Source organism: Cervus canadensis, chromosome 12, assembly GCF_019320065.1.
Source record: "Cervus canadensis isolate Bull #8, Minnesota chromosome 12, ASM1932006v1, whole genome shotgun sequence".
In the NCBI taxonomy this organism is placed as follows: domain Eukaryota; kingdom Metazoa; phylum Chordata; class Mammalia; order Artiodactyla; family Cervidae; genus Cervus; species Cervus canadensis.
Window position 1 is genome coordinate 11,199,755 of NC_057397.1, and position 21,149 is coordinate 11,220,903.

General features: G+C 39.6%; 1 protein-coding gene and 1 pseudogene across 1 annotated transcript; one reads left to right on the forward strand and one right to left on the reverse strand.

Moving 5' to 3' along the window:
- Nucleotides 1-219: 219 nt before the first annotated feature.
- Nucleotides 220-20,309, reverse strand: LOC122451195 (hyaluronan synthase 2-like). Its single transcript, XM_043483809.1, has 3 exons — nt 19,683-20,309; nt 2,903-3,004; nt 220-1,149 (listed from the first exon to the last, which is right to left on the reverse strand). The coding sequence occupies exons 1-3, from the start codon at nt 20,307-20,309 to the stop codon at nt 220-222; spliced, it is 1,659 nt and encodes a 552-aa protein (XP_043339744.1).
- Nucleotides 7,278-7,346, forward strand: LOC122451529 (annotated as a pseudogene).
- Nucleotides 20,310-21,149: the final 840 nt, after the last annotated feature.

Sequence of the window (21,149 nt, forward strand, 5' to 3'; positions counted from 1 at the left end):
GCCACAAGCTGAGCTCCCTCCCTATTTTAAACAGCAGCTTCCCACTAGCTATCTTTTTTGCACATGGCTGTGTATATACATCCGTGCTACTCTCTCAGTTGTCCCAGAAGCAGTGATATGTTTCCTTTGTTGCCATCATCTGACGCCACAATTCTGTACAATTAGTACAGTTCCTAGAGGAAGAAGGTTTTGTGAATGTCTGCAAACTTCAGGGTAAGATTATACATCAAGCATCATGTCATACTGCTCTTTCTTCTTCCACCTGCCACATCTCTTGACAAAAACCACATAGAGCAACAAAAACACCACCCAATAGCATGCATAGACGGATAAAGCAATAATTAGAACTTTCTTTTTGGATTCTGAGAATGGCTTTCTAACTTCCTCATAAATGGTGAAAATCAAACCACCCAGGAGAATTATAGACCAGACCGATACTGGAATGAGTCCCACAAAATTAGCAACAATTTTTTTCCTTCCAGATGTGCCCCACCCAGCTTTGTTTATTGTCACAATTGCAAATATCTTAGCAGGAAGTAAACTTGACATGTATAACACTGAGTAGAAGGACATGAAGACCATGACAATATTTCTTCTAAGGCAGATAGCAAAGGATGACTTTATGAGAGCCACTAACTTGATGGTTAACAGTAAGAGGAGGATGTTCCAAATGTTACCCCTGTAGAAGAATCGGATTACTGTGGCAATGAGAAAGAAAGGGAAGAACCCAGTGATGACGGCTTCATAGGTCATCCACAAGTGGTGTTTATGAAACCACAGTGCATTGTACAGCCACTCTCGGAAGTAGGACTTGCTCCAGCGGGTCTGCTGGTTTAACCATCTGAGATATTCCTTAGGTGTTTCAGTAAGGCACTTGGATCGAGCTGTGTATTTCGTTGCATAGCCCAAACTCAGCACTCGGTTCGTTAGATGCCTGTCATCTCCAAAACTACATTGGCTGCCCATAAATTCTTGATTGTACCAGTCTTCTACAAATTCATGCAGTAAGGAGTTTCTGTACATTCCCAGAGGTCCACTAATGCACTGGACACATCCAAAATAAGACTGACAGGCCCTTTCTATGTTAAAAGCCATCCAGTATCTCACACTGCTGAGGAAAGAGATCCAGGAATCATACTTGTTTAAAATCTGCAAGAAAAATAAAAGTAAGTAAAAATAATTACATAAAGGTAAATCTGCTGAAAATTCCAGTAAAATCTGCACCATCCTGAGGTTACTACCTAGAGTGTTTTGTTATTTTGTTTGCCTATTTTGGCTTTCTCCCTATTTTTGACACAGTTATATTTCTTTTTTTTTTTTTTTTCGATTCTCTATTACTGGATTAATTTTATAAGTAGATTACATATATTGGGACTAGATAATACATTTTTTCCTATTTTATCACTCTTTTTGCTATGATTTTTGTTTCTGTTCTTGTTATAATATTGAGGGGTTTTTTTAGCCTTGATTCTCAGTTCCTAAATTCTCTCCCACTCTTCCTTACCATTCAATATTTGAAAATTGTTAAGTCTTATTTTCTTCCACTCTGGTTAATTTCCAATCATGCAATTCTGCTATTTTCCCTTCTCCTTTCTCCATACTTTTTTGCAATGCCAGTGATAAAAAAGTTTCTTGTGTTCTGTACCCAAAACTTGAATCCTGAAATAAGGCTCTGTATACAATTTATTGAACGTTGTTTTTCTGGCAATATTTCATAATTATCTCCTCTATCTCAACTTTGTTCAGTTTTCAGGAGAATTTTGCATGCTTCTTTTTTATCATCAGGCTATTTCTTAGTCCATCTAGTGCATCTTCTTTGCCTTCACTATCACCATGCATATAAATATGGGTTATACAGTAATGCGATACCTAAATTTAAATCAAATTTCCATATGCTTCTTATCTTTTGCTAAAAACTAATTGCACTTTCCCAAGGAACTCATTTTACCTCACATACTTTCACATATATATTTTACTATCCTACACATTTCAAATCACCTTCATTAATATTGGTTTCATTAATTTTTTCCCACTGGTAGCAAATAACATGAAATAAATAATTGGAAAACCACAGGTTTTAAAGACATAGGTATACAATATAAAATCCATTCCTGCCATACTTCCATTTTGCTTAATCCTTGTATTAAGTGAGCTCCAATATCATCTTATCAGAACATTAAGTTATAGCTCAAGAAGATATTGTGAAAATAGTACACACACATTATATTTTTGGGCTACCCTGGTGGCTCAGATGGTAAAGAGACTGCCTGCAATGTGGGAGACCCAGGTTCAGTCCCTGGATCAGGAAGATACCCTGGAGAAGGAAATGGCAAAAAACCCAGTCTACTCCAGTACTCTTGTCTGGAAAATCCCATGGATGGAGGACCCTGGTAGGCTACAGTCCATGGGGTAGCAAAGAGGTGGACATGACTGAGTAACTAACACACACATTATATTTTACATAACTTATCAGCCACTACATACACAGGTTATAGCCCAGGATTAAGCAAAGAAATCATAAATTATTTCAATTTAGACAAAAGAAGACATAGTAAAGTATGTCCAAAGCACATTCTAATGTGTCTCCAGCTCCAGAACCAATACCTGGCACAGAGTTTGGGGTGGAGTAAATGTACAAGACCCTGATGCTGGGAGGGATTGGGGGCAGGAGGAGAAGGGGATGACAGAGGATGAGATGGCTGGATGGCATCATCGACTCGATGGGCATGAGTTTGAGTAAACTCCAGGAGTTGGTGATGGACAGGGAGGCCTGGCGTGCTGCGATTCATGGGATCACAAAGAGTTGGACACGACTGAGTGACTGAACTGAACTGAAATGTACATTCAAAGGGTCATTTTTGCTTCTAAAAGTGACCCATGCAAAAAGTGAAGCCATACGCACCTTGACATCTCCCCCAACACCTCCAACCTTGTGGTCTACTTCTAAAACTTTTACCATCTCCACAGTTGCAGCAGGATCAAGCATGGTGTCTGAATCACAGACCTACATAGGAAAAATTAAAAAGTGAATGAAATATTAAAGACAATTGAGTATGCTCCGTATAGTCTAAATTTAGTCCAGTTCAGTTCAGTCTTTCAGTTGTATCCAACTCTTTGTGACCCTATGGGCTGCAGTATGAAAGCCTTCCCTGTCCATCACCAACTTCCAGAGCTTACTCAAACTCATGTCCATTGAGTCAGTGATGCCATCCAACCATCTCATCCTCTGTCGTCCCCTTCTTCTCCCACCTTCAATCTTTCCTAGCATCAGGGCCCTAAATTGGGCATATATATTATATTTTCAGCATTACTGTCACTAAGTCTCAATAAGTAAGTATCAGAGGGATGACAGAATTTGTTATATCATGACCAATACAAAAACAAAAAAAAACAAAAAAAAAAAGCTTGCTTTTCAGCAAGCTCAGTATTTAAGTTAATGACATCGTTGGCTAGAACAGTCAAAGTGATGGGCCAGGAATATCTTGTGAAGTGACCTGCTTTTCCTGGTTTGCTATGGTTGCTCCCAGTTTTGGCAATGAAAGTCTCATGTCTTAGGCAACATCCTAGGTTTCCAGGACTTGGAAAATACCATGAGTTGTCACTCAAGGTGTCTTTTTTTTTTTTTTTTTTGATTGCTTTAACTAAGGCTTTTAGAGTGTCCCTGGTGGCTCAGATGGTAAGGAATCCACCCCCAGTGCAGGAGACCTGGGTTCGATCCCTGGATTGGCAAGATCCTCTGGAGAAGGGAATGGCTACCCACTCTAGTATTCTTGCCTGGAAAATTCCATGGACAGAGGAGCCTGGCAGGCTACAGTCCATGGGGCCACAAAGAGTTGGACACAGTGGAGCAACTTTTACTTTTAGGCAACTTGTCCCACAATCTGAAAGACACAAAATTTTCTAAGATAGTACTGAAAGGGAGGCATGTTTAACAGTGATTTCCCCTCCATTTTAATATAGTGAATAAAATACAGGAAAGCAATTCTCTTAAAATTAGTTGTATAATTCTGAAGCAAGATGTCTATATGATCTTAACTTGGCAAATGGCACTCGGTCAGAAAGGAAACCTGCATGGCCTTCATTCTTTATTCTAGAGCCTTAAGTATTTTTCTAGACCTTTGTACATAAAAGCAGATGTAAATTAACTGAAGCAGTTGTAGTAATTCTAATTGTTGTCCTTAAAAAAATCTTTATATGAGTCGAAAACTGCAATTTTGAAACCAAGAAAATTGTTGGGATTTTTCTATATCATGAACAAACAGACATATCTGTTTGTTTCTTTGTAGACCCATGACTATACAGTCCATTGAATTCTCCAGGCCAGAATACTGGAGTGGGTAGCCTTTCCCTTCTCCAGGGGAATCTTCCCAACCCAGGGATCAAACCCAGGTCTCCTGCATTGCAGGCAGATTCTTTACCAACTGAGCTATCAAGGAAGCCCAGACATTAGATTCTAGTCCTGTTAATTGCATCAGAGGCTTTGTTACATACCTATAAACTGGATTAAATCCAGAATTCTTCTAGTTTCCTCAGATACATGGCTAAGACTCTCCAAATGAATGTTGCCAATTTTCTCCCACTCATTTCCTTTGCAGTCACTAAGAACAGAGACTGCCCTTAAATCTCCTACAAGAGACTGTTCCAGGTTTTCCCCACTACACAGATGGCAGCCAAACTTCAAGAACTAGAACCTTCAGTCCACATCTCCCCATTAAGAAGGGCTCCTTCAGACTCGAAACTTCACACTAGCTTGAAACCTCAAAATAAAGTTGATGAGAAAGAGAAGGTGCTGACATCAACATAATTTTCTCCCACCCAGGATACGAGATCGAAACCTTATAGCTTAACTGAAAATGAAACACTGTCTTTTTATCTTTCTTTCCATTCAGTACTCTGGCATTGGCTTGGATCTGTTCATCATGCTGTAATTCATTAACAATGACAGCTTAGTGGAAGTGATTTGTGACCAGATAGTATTTATCTTAATTGTGGTTATCATTTTCCTTGGATTTATGAATGCCTACATGGAAGGTGCCTGGCAGTGTTGTGGTCAAAACTAACTGCACTAACACTTCTGGGGAAACTGAAACTCAGTTACATAAGATCACTGAGCAAAACACTTGGCTTAAAAAGATGATTCTTTCAGTGGGGTCTTTTTCTGGACTTACTTGACTTTTTAAATTCATTCTCTTTTTTTCACTTCTTTTTTTTTTAATGCATATAGTTGCTATAGAATGTTGTGTATATTTCTGCTGTACAATGAAGTGAATCAGCTATATGAATACATATATCCCTCCCTGGACCTCTCTCCCACCCCATGCCTCCATTGCACCCCTCTAGGTCATCATAGAGCCCCAAGATGAGCTCCGTATGCTATACCGCAGGTTCCCACTAGCTATTTGTCTTATACATGGCAGTGCATAGATAGCAAACCTAAGCTCCCAATTCATCCTACCCACTCCTTACTCCTTGTGTCCACATGTCCATTCTCTATGTCTGCATTTCTGTTCCTGCCCTGCAACTAAGTTCATTTGTACTAATTTTCTAGATTCTGTATACATCCTTTAATATATGATATTAGCTTTTCTCTTTCTGACTTACTTCACTCTGTAAGATACAGCCACTATGGAGAACAGTATGGAGGTTCCTGAAAAAATTAGTAGAACTACCATGTGACCCAGAAATCCCACTCCTGGGCATATACCCTGAGAAAATCACAATTCAAAAGCCACATGTACCCTAAAGTTCACTGCAGCAATATTTAAGATGGACTTCTCTTATTTTGATTGGTTTGGGTCTTGGGGATCCTGGTCCTAAACTCTACTTCAGACATTGGGAATTATCCTGTTTATAATAGTCATCATACTCTCCCCTGGTATGTTGTATTCTCTCAAAACTTTAAACGCCCTGATCACAGTCACTGACTTCCAAGCAAATGTTCCTAAAGAACACTTCCTAAGTTTTTTAAAGAACAATTCCTTAAAATTTGGTCATGTCTCTGTTAAGCTGAGTGCTGCTGTACCATGCTCAGGCACGCAGTCATGTTCGACTCTTTGTGACCCCATGGACTGTAGCCCATCAGGCTCCTCTGTCCATGGGATTCTCCAGGCAAGAATACTGGAGTGGGTTGTCATTTCCTTCTCCAGGGGAGCTTCCCAATCCAAAGCTTGAACCCACACCTGTTAAGTCTCTTGCACTGGGAGGCATATTATCCTGCATCAGAAAGCCCTGTTAAGCTGAGAGTCTGATCTAAATATGGGAATTGCTAAAAAGAAGCAATAGGCCCAAAATGGAGTCAATTGTGCTTAGCCCGTGTCAGCAAATCAAGACTTAATATTGAACCTAATTGTAATTTAAGCCTCTCCAAAGAATGTGATATTTAAGCAGTAAAACTGGAATTACCTGGTCAGCACCAGTGAAGAAATCTGCCAGACTGACCCCCTAGCTTCTCCCAAAAGAAGATGACTTTGCCTGAAACAATCTACTTTTTGGTAGAAACTTCCCCATCCAAACAATAAATATCATGACTTGCAGATGGAGGTGTTATCTGTAATTCCCAAGTCTGGCAGTCCTGGATGGAATTTAATCAAGATTTAGCTTAATTATTTATATTAAAAGTAATTATTTTTATGGTTCTCTCACTACTTTATAAAAATAATAGGGATTTAATATGCCAGTTTTGAAAAAAAACTAAGAAAACAATTTGTAGAAGCATAAAGCCTCACAGTTGAAGTGGAGTTTACACATATTTGGCATGACAGCCTCACATAATTAGCTAAGGAATCCCAACATTTTAAAAATGCATTTCTTTCAATTTTACTAATTGTAATTTTTTATGAAAAGATTATTTACTAATAAAAAAAAATACTTGGTGAAAGCAGCAAATTAAATGCATTTTTGGAACAACTTAAATGAATTATATGACTTAAGGCAGGGGCCCCCGAACTCTGGGATCCACTGCCTGATGATCTGAGGCAGAGCTGATGTAGTAATAACAGAAATAAAGTGCACAATAAATGTTGTATGCTTGAATCAACCCCAAATCATCCCTCCTCTTCAGTCTGTGGAAAAATTTTCTTCAGCAAAACTGGTCCCTGGTGCCAAAAAAATTGAGGACCACTGACTTAAGGAGTAGATAGGGTATCCAGTTATAAAAAGTAAACCTGTCATCTCTGCAGATTTAGCTAAATTATATCAGTTTCAGGGTTAACTTCTAATTTTTACTTTTATATTGCTTATTTAGAAGCATGATAGATATATTTTCTAAATAAAACCCAGTGCTTGCTTCAGCAGCACATACACTAAAATTGGAATGATACAGAGAAGATTAGCATGGCCCCTACACATAACAGCCAGGACATGGAAGCAACTAGATGCCCATCAGCAGACAAATGGATAAGAAAGCTGTGGTACATATACACAATGGAATATTACTCAGCCATTAAAAAGAGTACATTTGAATCAGTCCTAATGAGATGCATGAAACTGGAGCCCATTATAAAGAGTGAAGTAAGCCAGAAAGATAAACACCAATACAGTATACTAATGCATATATATGGAATTTAGAAAGATGGTAATGATAACCCTATATGCAAGACAGAAAAAGAGACACAGATGTATAGAACAGACTTTTGGACTCTATGGGAGAAGGTGAGGGTGGGATGATCTGAGAGAACAGCATCGAAACATTAATATTATCAAGTGTGAAACAGATCGCCAGTCCAGGTTGGATGCATGAGACAAGTGCTTGGGGCTGGTGCACTGGAATGACCCAGAGGGATGGGATGGGGAGGGAGGTGGGAGGGGGGTTCAGGATGGGGGACACATGTACACCCATGGCTGATTCATGTCAATGTATGGCAAAAACCACTACAATATTGTAAAGTAATTAGCCTCCAACAATAAAAATAAATGGAATAAATAAATAAATAAATAAAATCCAGTTTTTATTTTCTTGCCTTTCTATATTGGTTCAGTATGGTCTCACTTTTCTAGGGGAAAAAAAATAGACAAAACCTAGGCATAAGTTTGCCTTGGAAATGAACAGAGATCATTCTGTCATTTTTGAGATTGCATCCAAGTACTGCATTTTGGACTCTTTTGTTGACTATGCTGGCTACTCCATTTCTTCTAAGGGATTCCTGCCCACAGTAGTAGATATAATGGTCATCTGAGTTAAATTCACCCATTCCAGTCCATTTTAGTTTGCTGATTCCTAGAATGTTGACGTTCACTTTTGCTATTTTGACCACTTCCAATTTGCCTTGCTTCATGAGCCTAACATTCCAGGTTCCTATGCAATATTGCTCTTTACAGCAGCAAACCTTACTTCTATCACCAGTCACATCAACAACTGGGTGTTGTTTTTGCTTTGGCTCCATTCCTTCAATCTTTCTGGAGTTATATCTCCACTGATCTCCAGTAGCATACTGGAAACCTACCCACCTGGGAAGTTCATCTTTCAGTGTCCTATGTTTTTGCCTTTTCATACTGTTCATGGAGTTCTCGAGGCAAGAATGCTGAAGTGGTGTGCCATTCCCTTCTCCAATGGACCACATTTTGATAGTAAAATAACACACAAAATTCTCCAAGCCAGGCTTCAGCAATACGTGAACTGTGAACTTCCAGATGTTCAAGCTGGTTTTAGAAAAGGCAGAGGAACCAGAGAACAAATTGCCAACATCCGTGGATCATCAAAAAAAGCAAGAGAATTCCAGAAAAACATCTATTTTTGCTTTATTGACTATGCCAAAGCCTTCGACTGTGTGGATCACAATAAACTGTGGAAAATTCTGAAAGAGATGGGAATACAAGACCATCTGACCTGCCTCTTGAGAAATATGTATGCAGGTCTGGAAGCAACAGTTAGAACTGGACATGGAACAACAGACTGGTTCCAAATAGGAAAAGGAGTACATCAAGGCTGTATATTGTCACCCTGCTTATTTAACTTCTATGCAGAGTACATCATGAGAAATGCTGGGCTAGATGAAGCACAAGCTGGAATCAAGATTGCTGGGAGAAATATCAATAACCTCAGATATGCAGACGACACCACCCTTATGGCAGAAAGTGAAGAGGAACAAAAAAGTCTGTTGATGAAAGTGAAAGAGGGGAGTGAAAAAGTTGGCTTAAAGCTCAACATTCAGAAAACTAAGATCATGGCATCTGGTCCCATCACTTCATGGCAAATAGATGGAGAAACAGTGGAAACAATGGCTGACTTTATTTTTTTGGGCTCGAAAATCACTGCAGATGGTGATTGCTGCCAGGAAATTAAAAGACGCTTACTCCTTGGAAGGAAAGTTATGACCAACCTAGACAGCGTATTAAAAAGCAGAGACATTACTTTGCCAGCAAAGGTCCGTCTAGTCAAGGCTATGGTTTTTCCAGTGGTCATGTATGGATGTGAGAGTTGGACTATAAAGAAAGCTGAGCTCTGAAGAATTGATGCTTTTGAACTGTGGTGATGGAGAAGACTCTTGTGAGTCCCTTGGACTGCAAGGAGATCCAACCAGTCTATCCTAAAGGAGATCAGTCCTAAGTGTTCATTGATGTTGAAGCTGAAGCTCCAATACTTTGGCCACCTCATGCAAAGAGCTGATTCATTGGAAAAGACCCTGATGCTGGGAAAGATTGAGGGCAGGGGGAGAAGGGGACGACAGAGGATGAGATGGTTGGATGGCATCACCGACTTAACAGACATGAGTTTGGGTAAACTCCAGGAGTTGGTGATGGACAGGGAGGCCTGGCGTGCTGCAGTCCATGGGGTTGCAAAGAGTCGAACATGACTGAGCGACAGAACTGAACTGAACTGAGGCATAAGTTTTCTACTGTAGAAAATATCAGTAGTATTTCTCTAACACAAGTCTCAGAAGAAACCTAAACAGATTCCTCCAATAGCAAAGTTTTTCTGATCTCTTGCCTTGTCTGTCACTGTTTTGTAAATATACGGTCATAAGCCTGGAAGATCAGTCACTAGGGTAGTAAATGGTGAAGGCAGAAGTTCAACCCAACTTTTAACCTCTCAGCATCCAGAGCTTATGGCCACACCCACCTCTACTGACTCAAGCTGGGAAAGGTAAAACCAGAAAGCTAAAATAAGACTAAAAACAACAGGAAGGGGGCAATCTAGAATTAATGTTTAGGTAACTCCTCCTGCCTGTGAGCAGAAGCAAACCAAGGGAACTATCTCTCTGAAATGACTAAACTTGAACCAAACTTTTGAGGTTCTGTTTATTTAAATTGGTCCCCAACCTCCCAGTTTCCAACAACAAAGTGCCATAAGTTCTCTGAGAGAGATTGTTCACATGATGAATTTAACTGTCAGAAGGGAAAGCTCTCAGAAATCCCTTGGGAGGAGTTTGTTATAGTGGGATTAAAGAGTTCTTTATAGAAGTTCAGGTTCTGGATGTATTTGGTGATAGAATGCCAACTAGAAAACCATCATCTACCACAGTCTGTGAAAAGTCTGTGAAAAGAAATAAATTCATGGACATATAGTATTTATTTGTTTGTGTGTGAAGGGTAGAACTCTAGCCCTTCTTAAAACCAGTCTAGTAGAAACAGAACTTCTACCTGTCTCTTCACCAAGTAATAACAAGTGTATAATTTCATGAAAGTTGGCTGTTTAGCTCTGGGCTAGAAACTATGGGGGAAAATACACCAGTTCATGAAGAGCTTAACTTGACACTGGGGAAAACCACAGGACATGATCTGCATGCAGAAAACTGAGGACAAATCAAAACTTCTTTCTGTCCATCTTATCATATAAAATGAAGGCTACAAAGAAACATGTAAGTTCTCAACAACTGCCCTCAGAATATTTCAGTTACTTAGATTTCCTGTATAGAACAAGAACCAACCAAATGTTATATACAATCAGTTCTCGTTATTCACAGCAGATATGTTCCTACCAAGTTTCCATGAACAATGAATTAGCAGATGTCAAAAAATTGCTTTCAGATGAAATACAGGGTTTGACTCCTCCAAGCCTCTGATCACAGCATCTTTATCTAGTGATCAATGTCTAAAGGTTTAAAATTTGTGTTTCTGTTTTAAAACACACACAAAGACACACACACATATGATTTGTTAACAGTGAACTTATGTCCAACAGTACTAGAACTCATGCCTGAACAAAGCTCATCTAACAGACTATTTTCTCCACAAGGCATTTATAACTTTCTTGCATTATGAACACTAGATAGCACTTTGACATTTTATTTAGGGACCATTTTAAACAAAAACATGATAATGGACTAAACAAGTTACTTGTTTCCTATGTAAAAGCTGAGACAAGAAGGCATGCATGATCTTGTTTGACTTCAGCAGAGAACATGAATATTGGTTGACAAATCTTTTGCCACTCCACATATGTCTGAAAATGATTACAAAAGCACTGCAACTATTGATTTTGGGGTAGTATACAATTTAGATAGTAGGTTAATTTACAAAAATGAAATTCATGAATAATGTGGGTCAACTCTACTATTATGAATGATTCAGTCTTATTTTTCTCCTGCTCAATGAATCTTGGGTAGCTAGAATGCTATCAGATTAAATTCATAATAATGTTGTCTCCTATATGAAAAGTGAAATGATGTTGTCAAAATGTTGCACTCAGTATGTCAGCAAATTTTGAAAACTCAACAGTGGCCACAGGACCGGAGAAGGTCAGTTTTCATTTCAATCCCAAAGAAGGGCAATGCCAAAGAATGTTCAAACTACCATACATTTGCGTTCATTCCACATGCTAACAAAGTGAAAGTTGCTCAGTCATGTCCCACTCTTTGTGACCTCATGGACTATACAGTCCATGGAATTCTCCAGGCCAGAATACTGGAGTGGGTAGCCTTTCCCTTCTCCAGGGGATCTTCCCAACATGTTAACAAGGTTATGCTCAAAATCCTTCAAGCTAGGCTTCAGCAGTACATGAACCGAGAACTTCCAGATAGATGTTCAAGCTGGATTTAGGAAAGGCAGGGGAATTAAAGATCAAATTGTCAACATATGTTGGATCATAGAGAAAGCAAGGGAATTTCAGAAAGAAACATCTACTTTTGCTTTGTTGACTATGTTAAAACTTCTGACCCTGTGGATCACAACTAACAGTGGAAAATTCTGAAAGAGATGGGAATACCAGTCCAGCTTACCTGTCTCCTGAAAAACCTGTATGCAGGTCAAGAAGCAACAGTTAGAATCAGATATGGAACAATAGGCTGGTTCCAAATTGGGAATAGAGAACATCAAGGCTGTATATTGTCTTGCTGCTTATTTAAATTCTCTGCAGAGTACATCATGGGAAATGCCAGGCTGGATGACTCACAAGCTGGAATCAAGACTACTGGGAGAAATATAAACAGCTTCAGATATGCAGATGATACAACTCTAATGGCAGAAAGTCAAGAGAAACTAAAGAGTTCCTTGATGACGGTGAAAGAAGAAAGTGATAAAGCTGACTTAAAACCCAACATTCAAAAAACTAAGATCGTGGCATCAGGTCCCATCACTTCATGCAAATAGATGGGGAAAAAGTGAAAACAGTGACAGATTTTATTTTCTTGGGCTTCAAAATCACTGCAGACAGTGACTGCAGCCATGAAATTAAAAGATGCTTGCTCCTTGGAAGGAAAGCTAAGACAAACCTAGAAAGCATATTAAGAAGTAGAGACATAGCTTTGCTGACAATAGTCTGTATAATCAAAGCTATGGTTTGAGTAGTCATGATTGGATATGAGAGTTGGACCATAAAGAAGGCTGAGCATCAGAGAATTGATGCTTTCAGTTTGTGGTGCTGGAGAAGACTCTTGAGAGTCCCTTGGACAGCAAGAAGATCAAACCAGTCAATCCCAAAGGAAATCAACACTGAATATTCATTGGAAGGATTGTCACTGAAGCTGAAGCTCCAATACTTTGGCCACTTGATGTGAAGAGCCAGTTCATTTGAAAAGACCCTAATGCTGAGAAAGACTAAGGGCAGGAGAAGGAGGAAATAGAGGATGAGATGATTGGATAGTATCATCAACACAATGGACATGAGTTTGAGCAAACTCCAGGAAATAGTGAAGGACAGGAAAGTGTGTCGTTCTGTAGTCCATGGGGTTGCAAGAGTTGGACATGACTTAGCGACTGAACAATGAACAATGTCTCCTATATACTTCCCTTTTAGAAAATGTTCATCAGTTCAATTCAGTTCACTCATTCATATCTGACTCTTTGCAACCCCGTGGACTGCAGCACACCAGGCCTCCTTGTCCATCTCCAACTCCCAGACCTTGCTCAAGCTCATGTCCATCGAGTTGGTGATGCCATCCAACCATCTCATCCTCTGTTATCCCCTTCTCCTCCTGCCTTCAATCTTTCCCAGCATCAGGGTCTTTTCAAATGAGTCAGTTCTTCGCATCAGGTGACCAAAGTATTGGAGCTTCAGCTTTAGCAGCAGTCCCTCCAGTGAATATTCTGGACTGATTTCCTTCAGGATGTACTGGTTGGATCTCCTTGCAGTCAAAGGGACTCTCAAGAGTCTTCTCCAACACCACAGTTCAAAAGCATCAATTCTTCAGCACTCAGCTTTCTTGATAGTTCAATTCTCATATCCATACATGACTACTTGAAATACCATAGCCTTGACTAGATGGACCAGACATTGACTAGACTAGACATTACTTTGTGGGCTAAGTAATGTCTCTGCTTTTTAATATGCTGTCTAGGTTGGTCATAGCTTTTCTTCCAAGAAGCAAGTGTCTTTTTAATTTCATGGCTGCAGTCACCATCTGCAGTGATTTTGGAGCCCAAGAAAATAAGTCTCTCACTGTTTCCCTTGTTCCCCCCTCTATTTGCCATAAAGTGATGGGCCTGGATGCCAAGCCAGGATCTTAGTTTTTTGAATGTTGAGTTTTAAGCCAGTTTTTTCACTCTCTTCTTTCATCAAGAGGCTCTTCAATTCCTCTTTGCTTTCGGCCATAAGGGTGGTGTCATCTGAAAAAGCTGTTCATATTTATTGTGCATTTTATACCTGGGAAATCCCTACTACACACATTGTAAGGCAATTTTTCTCTTTCATCACACAGACTGCTGGCCATTTACCTTGTAAAATTCATGTTCAGTGATAGGAGATATGTTAAAGCAATTAAATAAGCTAGCTGTCACAAGATACTTAAAGTCTTCTGATATTGTAGAATAAAATATGGTTCAAAAAGGCAAATATAACATAATTTCAAATTTAAAAAAGGATAGAAGACATATATACTGGAAAGTATTTATTTGAAAATCTATGTTTGGGCCAAGTATTTGTGGCAGATGATTTAAATTTTGCTTATTGTGGTTTTCTACATTGTGCTATTTAGACAAATGAAAAAACTAACATAAGTAATATTTTGAAAAGATAAGAAAGACTTTTGCCCTACCTTAAACCGTATCTAGGCAGATCAGAGAAAATAAAAAGTTTCCTCAGGAAATACTTTGATTCAAAATTAAGAAAACCTTCCTCATTCTCCTCTTTATTTCTCATTCTGTATATCTTTGTTTTCTCATTTTGTTATTTTTCTTCTTCTGTTTTTATATCTTTTCTGTCTCTGAAAGGATCCACTAGCATCATTGATGAATTTGCTACTACATTGGATTTATCCTAGACTAAATCTTGCCTCCATATTCCACGTCAATATTAATTATTTGAGGGACTATAAAACTGAGACAGTTATTAGTAGAGAAACTAGAAATGATAGTGGAGAGAGATAGACAAAGAGGTGATAATTGATAAAAATTGGTCTGGAATATAACAGAGGATGTCAACTGACAGAGCCTCAGAGGTAGGTGGAAGGTTGCCTTGAAATAAGAAATAAGGTGAGTACCTTTGGAGCTGTAAGCAGGAGAGTAAAGAAGGCCTTGATAGCCTTCAGAACAAGTATTTTTGCTGTTCTGTTTCGTAGGAGGCAAGATCACAGGTAGTCAAACAGGGAGGAGTTTGGGTAAGGCCCTAGGAGAGTGACGAACACATGAAATAACAGACATGAGAGGAATAAACAAGACATCTATTCAAGATCAAGTGAAAAGAGTGCTGATGAGTGCCAAGGATCCAGCTGCAACTGGAAGCCAATCATTTTGGCCATCTCTTTGCACACTTAAGCAGTGTTCTTCAGCCAGGTTAGCAAGTATGAGCAGATGGCCAATTTCTTCCCCTAGTCTCCATTCTCCCCTGTATATTGGAAAGAACGTTGCTCCCTTCCATCCCTAACCAACTTGAACTCCACATCCAAGCATTTGTGATGCTCAGGAGCTGATAACCTCCACCCCCTCCCTGCTTGGTCTTCCTGGGGCTTCTGCTCTACAACTCTTGGACTCTGGGACAGTGTTTTTGTTTTACTTTCAATTTTCATTGAAGTATAGTTGGTTTACAATGTTGTATTAGTTTCAGGTTTACAGCAAAGTGAATCAGTTACATTGATACATATGTTTGAATTTTGGACTTCCCTAGTGGCTCAGCAGTAAAGAATCTGCCTGTCAATGCAGGAGATACAGGTTTAATCCCTGGGTCAGGAAGATCCCCTGGAGGAGGAAATGGCAACCCACTCCAGTATTCTTGCCTGGGAAAACCCATGGACAGAGGAGCCTGGTGGGCTACTGTCCATGGGATCGCAAAGGATTCAGACACAGTGACTGAAAAACAATAACTTTTGAATTTTAGTAATTTCCACTGCTATAGGGCATGAGTTGTTAAATATCTGGGGATTTGATGAAGGATGAATGGAATTGACTAGTCTCAGAGTGCCAGAAGATTTTTTTTATCCTTACTTGAATGGTTGGAATGGGTTGAGAGTCCAAAAAGGATTCAGGGCCCAGTTACCAGTTGCTACTGAGGTCAGTCTATCTGGAGGCTTCATCCTGAAGGAAGAGAAATTCTCAAGCCTGATTACATCTGTCACAGGGAGCCTATTCTAACATTTTATATTTTATTTTTTCTTGGACAGGTGCAATGTCAAATTATCAAGAATACAAACAAAATTCAAAACAAAAATGATGGGAGAAGGAGGTTTGGGTGGAGCAGGTTGAAAAACAAAAGAAACCCTACACAATGACTTCTTGATTTGAAATGACAAATATAACAATTTTTTTAACTAGAATTAAAGGTAAAGTATCAAAATAGATGTTCTCTTCTTTTAGGCTTCATTCTTCAAATCCTCTGCAAGTTTCCAAGTCATTCCTTCCTTTAAATATTTTATTCTCTCATCTGAGCCTGAAGTTGCTCTAGTTAAATATGTGAAGATGTACTGTGTTAATTAAAACTACCTAAATTGTGATAGCTCTAGAAATCAGAAGAACTTGGGAGTGAAATTCTATCAATTCCTTAGAAGAGAGATTAATATATAGGTGGTATCAACTTAAGAAACACCTCAGGACTTCCCTGATGGTCCTGTGGTTGGCAGGAGGACTCCCAATGCAGAGGACATGGGTTCAATCTCCAGTCTGGTAAGATCCCACATGCCAGGAGCAACTAAGCCCATTTGTCACAACTACTGAAACCTGCATGCCTTAAAGCTCATGCTTTGCAAGGAGAGAAGCCCCTGTAATGAGAAATCCCTGCAACCACAACAAAGCATAGCAGCACCACCTCACTGCTCAGCATGTGCCTCAGTAAGGACACAGTGCAGCCAAAAGTTAATTAATTTTTTAAAAAGAAATACTTCAAAACTCTTCTGAGATTAAACAAATGCACTCTGTGGTGGGAACTGACATAGACTATAATTTTCAAGTAAGAACTAAATGATCATATGAAAAATAGCAATAATATTACCAGCAAGCTTTTTTTTTTTTACCAGTAAGCTTTTTAATAAAGTTAATGATACCATCATTAGCAACTTTTGTAAAGCCCACTTGGATACGTGATTTGTAATAAAGATCTCAAACCCCTTGTGAGATTAGTTTCTTGTATCCAGGTAACCGAGGTTTGGGAGGTGGTCTTCCTCAAGATCAGCAGCTGTTACTAACTATGGCTAGAACCTCAGTCAGCTGACACTGAAGCCCAGAGCCCATTCTTACCCCATTACACACATAGAGACCCACTGGGCATCATAAAGGCCCCTAATGAACACGATGAGTCCTCTGAAAACTAGGATTTTGCTTTCAACAGAAGGGGAAAGTGTCCATCAGATTTTGTAAGCCAGAAACATTTCTCCTTTCTTGATATATATATGGCTAAAATCTACTAAAAGTATCTCTAAAATATTATAATTAGAAAACTCCCAGGAGCAGAAAAATCCCTACACCTATTTTTTGGCGAATGTATAGTTGACTTATGTTGTGATAATTTCTGTGTTAACCTATCTTAAATGAGATTTGTTTATATATTTTCCATAAAAATTGTTAGAGTGGTATCTTCTTAAGAAATGCTTCTTTATCTCAATAAAACCAGGAGAAAAAATGAAACACTTCCATAACAGCACCCCCCAAAAAAAAAATCTCACAGAAACCCTACTAACATTCTAAAAAAGAAAGTCTTAATGACAACTAGGAGTGGAGAAATCCAAGAGTGTGCAGGCAGGGAATTAATGAGAGACACAGCCTGTCTAATTTTCATGCAAGCAAACACCATCACAAATGTTTTCAAAGGTCAAGTTGCAGTGAATGAGGTAATGCTATTTGGGGAGTGAAATAAACATGACAGGTTTTGCTCTGAAAAGTTGCGTTTTCCTCCCACCCCTTCCCTTTTTCATTTTCCTGTTCTCTTTCTCTGTGTCTACATTTTGAATTCCTTATCCTTTTAAATCAAAATTGTTTTCTCCATTCTTTTTTGCCTAGGCTCCATGAAAAACTTCCTAGGGCCAGTAGATTTTCTTAAGACCTTTCTGCTGGAACAGACACTATTTTCTTACAAGGCTGGTGCTTTTAAGATTGATTGTGGAAAATAATGGTGGATTTGACTTGGCAGGTCCAAGGTGGCAGAAAAGGGAAGAAAGGGGAAGAGACAGATTTCCTGATCAAAAGAATCTTGATTTCTAACCAATAACATTGCACAAGTGAAGTGTTTTCATTGTCTTAACCATTTTATATGATTTTTTTCTCTTTCTCTTTTGAGCTGTGTTTTAAACAGTCCTGGGGCTTCCCCAGTAGCTCAGCTGGTAAAGAATCTGCCTGCAATGCAGAAGACCCCAGTTCAATTCCTGGGTTGGGAAGATCCCTCGGAAAAGGGACAGGCTACCCACTCCAGTATTCTTGGGCTTCCCTGGTGGCTGTTTTCAGATGAACTGAAAGGAGTACTGTGTCCAGAGGAGACCAAGATGGGCTATAGCATATGATTGGAGAGATACAAAAGATGCTTTATTTAAATGTACATCTGTCCCAAAGAAAGGCAATCCCAAAGAATGCTCAAATTACCGCACAATTGCACTCATCTCACACGCTAGTAAAGTAATGCTCAAAATTCTCCAAGCCAGGCTTCAGCAACACGTGAACCATGAACTTCCAGATGTTCAAGCTGGCTTTAGAAAAGGCAGAGGAACCAGAGATCAAATTGCCAACATCCAATGGATCATCAAAAAACAAGAGAATTCCAGAAAAACATCTATTTCTGCTTTATTGACTATGCCAAAACCTTTGACTGTGTGGATCACAATAAACTGTGGAAAATTCTGAAAAAGATGGGAATACCAGACCAACTGACCTGCCTCTTGAGAAACCTATATGCAGGTCAGGAAGCAACAGTTAGAACTGGACATGGAACAACAGACTGGTTCCAAATAGGAAAAGGAGTACATCAAGGCTGTATATTGTCACCCTGCTTATTTAACTTCTATGCAGAGTACATCATGAGAAATGCTGGGCTGGAAGAAGCACAAGCTGGAATCAAAATTGCTGGGAGAAATATCAATAACCTCAGATATGAAGATGACACCACCCTTATGCCAGAAAGTGAAGAGGAACAAAAAAGTCTGTTGATGAAAGTGAAAGAGGGGAGTGAAAAAGTTGGCTTAAAGCTCAACATTCAGAAAACTAAGATCATGGCATCTGGTCCCATCACTTCATGGGAAGTAAATGAGGAACAGTGGAAATAGTGTCAGACTTTATTTTCTCGGGCTCCAAAATCAGTGCAAATGGTGATTGCAGCCATGAAATTAAAAGACGCTTGCTCCTTGGAAGAAAACTTATGACCAATCTAGACAGCATATTAAAAAGCAGAGACATTACTTTGCCAACAAAGGTCCATCTGATCAAGGCTATGGTTTTTCCAGCAGTCATGTATGGATGTGAGAGTTGGACTGTGAAGGAGGCTGAGCACCGAAGAATTGATGCTTTTGAACTATGGGGTTGGAGAAGACTCTTGAGAGTCCCTTGGACTGCAAGGAGATCCAACCAGTCCATCCTAAAGGAGATCAGTCCTGGGTGTTCATTGGAAGGACTGATGCTGAAGCTGAAACGCCAGTACTTTGGCCACCTCATGCAAAGAGTTGACTCATTGGAAAAGACCCTGATGCTGGGAGGGATTGGGGACAGGAGGAGAAGGGGACGACAGAGAATGAGATGGCTGGATAGCATCACTGACTCAATGGACATGAGTTTGAGTAAACTCTGGGAGTTGGTGATGGACAGGGAGGCCTGGCGTGCTGCGATTCATGGGGTCGCAAAGAGTCGGACAGGACTGAGTGACTGAGCTGAACTGAACTGTCCTGGCAGATGTGGAGACCTACCTGTACATAATCCACACTCTGCCCCAGTGCTCTGAAGGCCGTGTACATGACTTCTCTTTTTCCACCCCATTTTTGCATGATGCAAATACTCTTGTTGGACAAGACCAACTGGGTGACGTGCAGTGAGGTTTCTTTGTGTGACTCATCCGTCTCACCAGGACCCTTCGCATGGTAGTTGTTCTTCCAGATATAAGTGGCTGACTGGTCCCTGCCCATGACTTCACTGAAGATGTCCATCATGTAAAGGTCATCTTCCGAGTTTCCATCTATGACCATGACAACTTTAATTCCAGGGTATGTTAGCCTTTTCACAGATTGCAAACATTTCCGCAAATAGTCTGGATCTTCTTGATATGCAGCAATGCAAAGAGCAACAGTTCTGTTCAAGTCAACGGGGATATTTACATATTTTTTCATTTTCCGGTGCTCCAAAAAGGCAAACAGGTTTTGAATAAGAATATGTAAAGCTAAAAAGGCGCCATATGGTCCAAAAGATAAATAGTAATCATCCGTGTGGATAAACTGGTAGCCGATAACATAAGAAACTATCATTCCAGTGAGGAGAGAGACTCCAAAAAGTGTGGTTCCAAATATTCTCAGGATGGATAGAAAACTCTCACAATGCATCTGTGAAGCAATCATATGATACACTTGGTTAGCCACTCTTGTCCCACACTTGTTACATACAGGGTACCACAGGTAGTGCATTGGACTAGAAGCAATCCAGGTGTTCTAGCCCTGAGTTTGTCACTTAACTAGCTCTGTGACTTTTTGCATCTCAGTCTGCCCATCTGCCAAAGAAGGATAAGGATGCCCTTTTGACACACCTCAGAAGACTCTTTTAAACATCAAATGAGATGACGGTGTGATGTACCATTGAAAATCATAATGTGTAAGCAAATATTATTAGATTATCTATCTAAGATGCAATTTATGTTCCAGGTCATAACCAAATGTATAATCTAAACTTCTTGGCAAGTAAAACACCTTCATTCTGCTCCCTGATGTTCTCTCACCCCCAATCCTGACCAGTGAAAACTACAGGTTTTGCTGAATTTCCCATGTGTAATTCCAGCTCACCTCTGATTCAAATCCCTCAGCTCACTTTTTTCAAGCAACCAGCTCAGATTAAAGGTCAGCATAACTGGATTCTAGGACTAGCTCTTTCATCAACTAGATATAGTTGATGTTCCATCAACTTCCCTGCTGGCTCAGCAGTCAAGAATCCACCTGCCAATGCAGAAAACTTGGGTTTGATCCCTGGGTCAGGAAGATCCAGTGGAGAAGGAAGTGGTAATCCACTCCAGTATTCTTGTCTGGAGAATGCCATGGAAGAGGAGCCTGGTGCCACCATGGGGTGGCAAAGAGTCAGACACGACTAAGGGATTAACACTTTCACTGTCATACTTTCTTTCTATGGAGAACAGTATTTAAAAAAAAAAAAATACAGATTTTTTTAAAAAAAAC

Coding starts and splice junctions, on each gene's coding strand:
- LOC122451195 (XM_043483809.1), bottom strand. CDS start 20,309: ATGCATTGTGAGAGTTTTCTATCCATCCTGAGAATATTTGGAACCACA. Junction 3,005..19,682: donor AGAGTGTGGATTATGTACAG/GTAGGTCTCCAC, acceptor TTTCCTATGTAG/GTCTGTGATTCAGACACCAT. Junction 1,150..2,902: donor GTGTTGGGGGAGATGTCAAG/GTGCGTATGGCT, acceptor TTTTTCTTGCAG/ATTTTAAACAAGTATGATTC.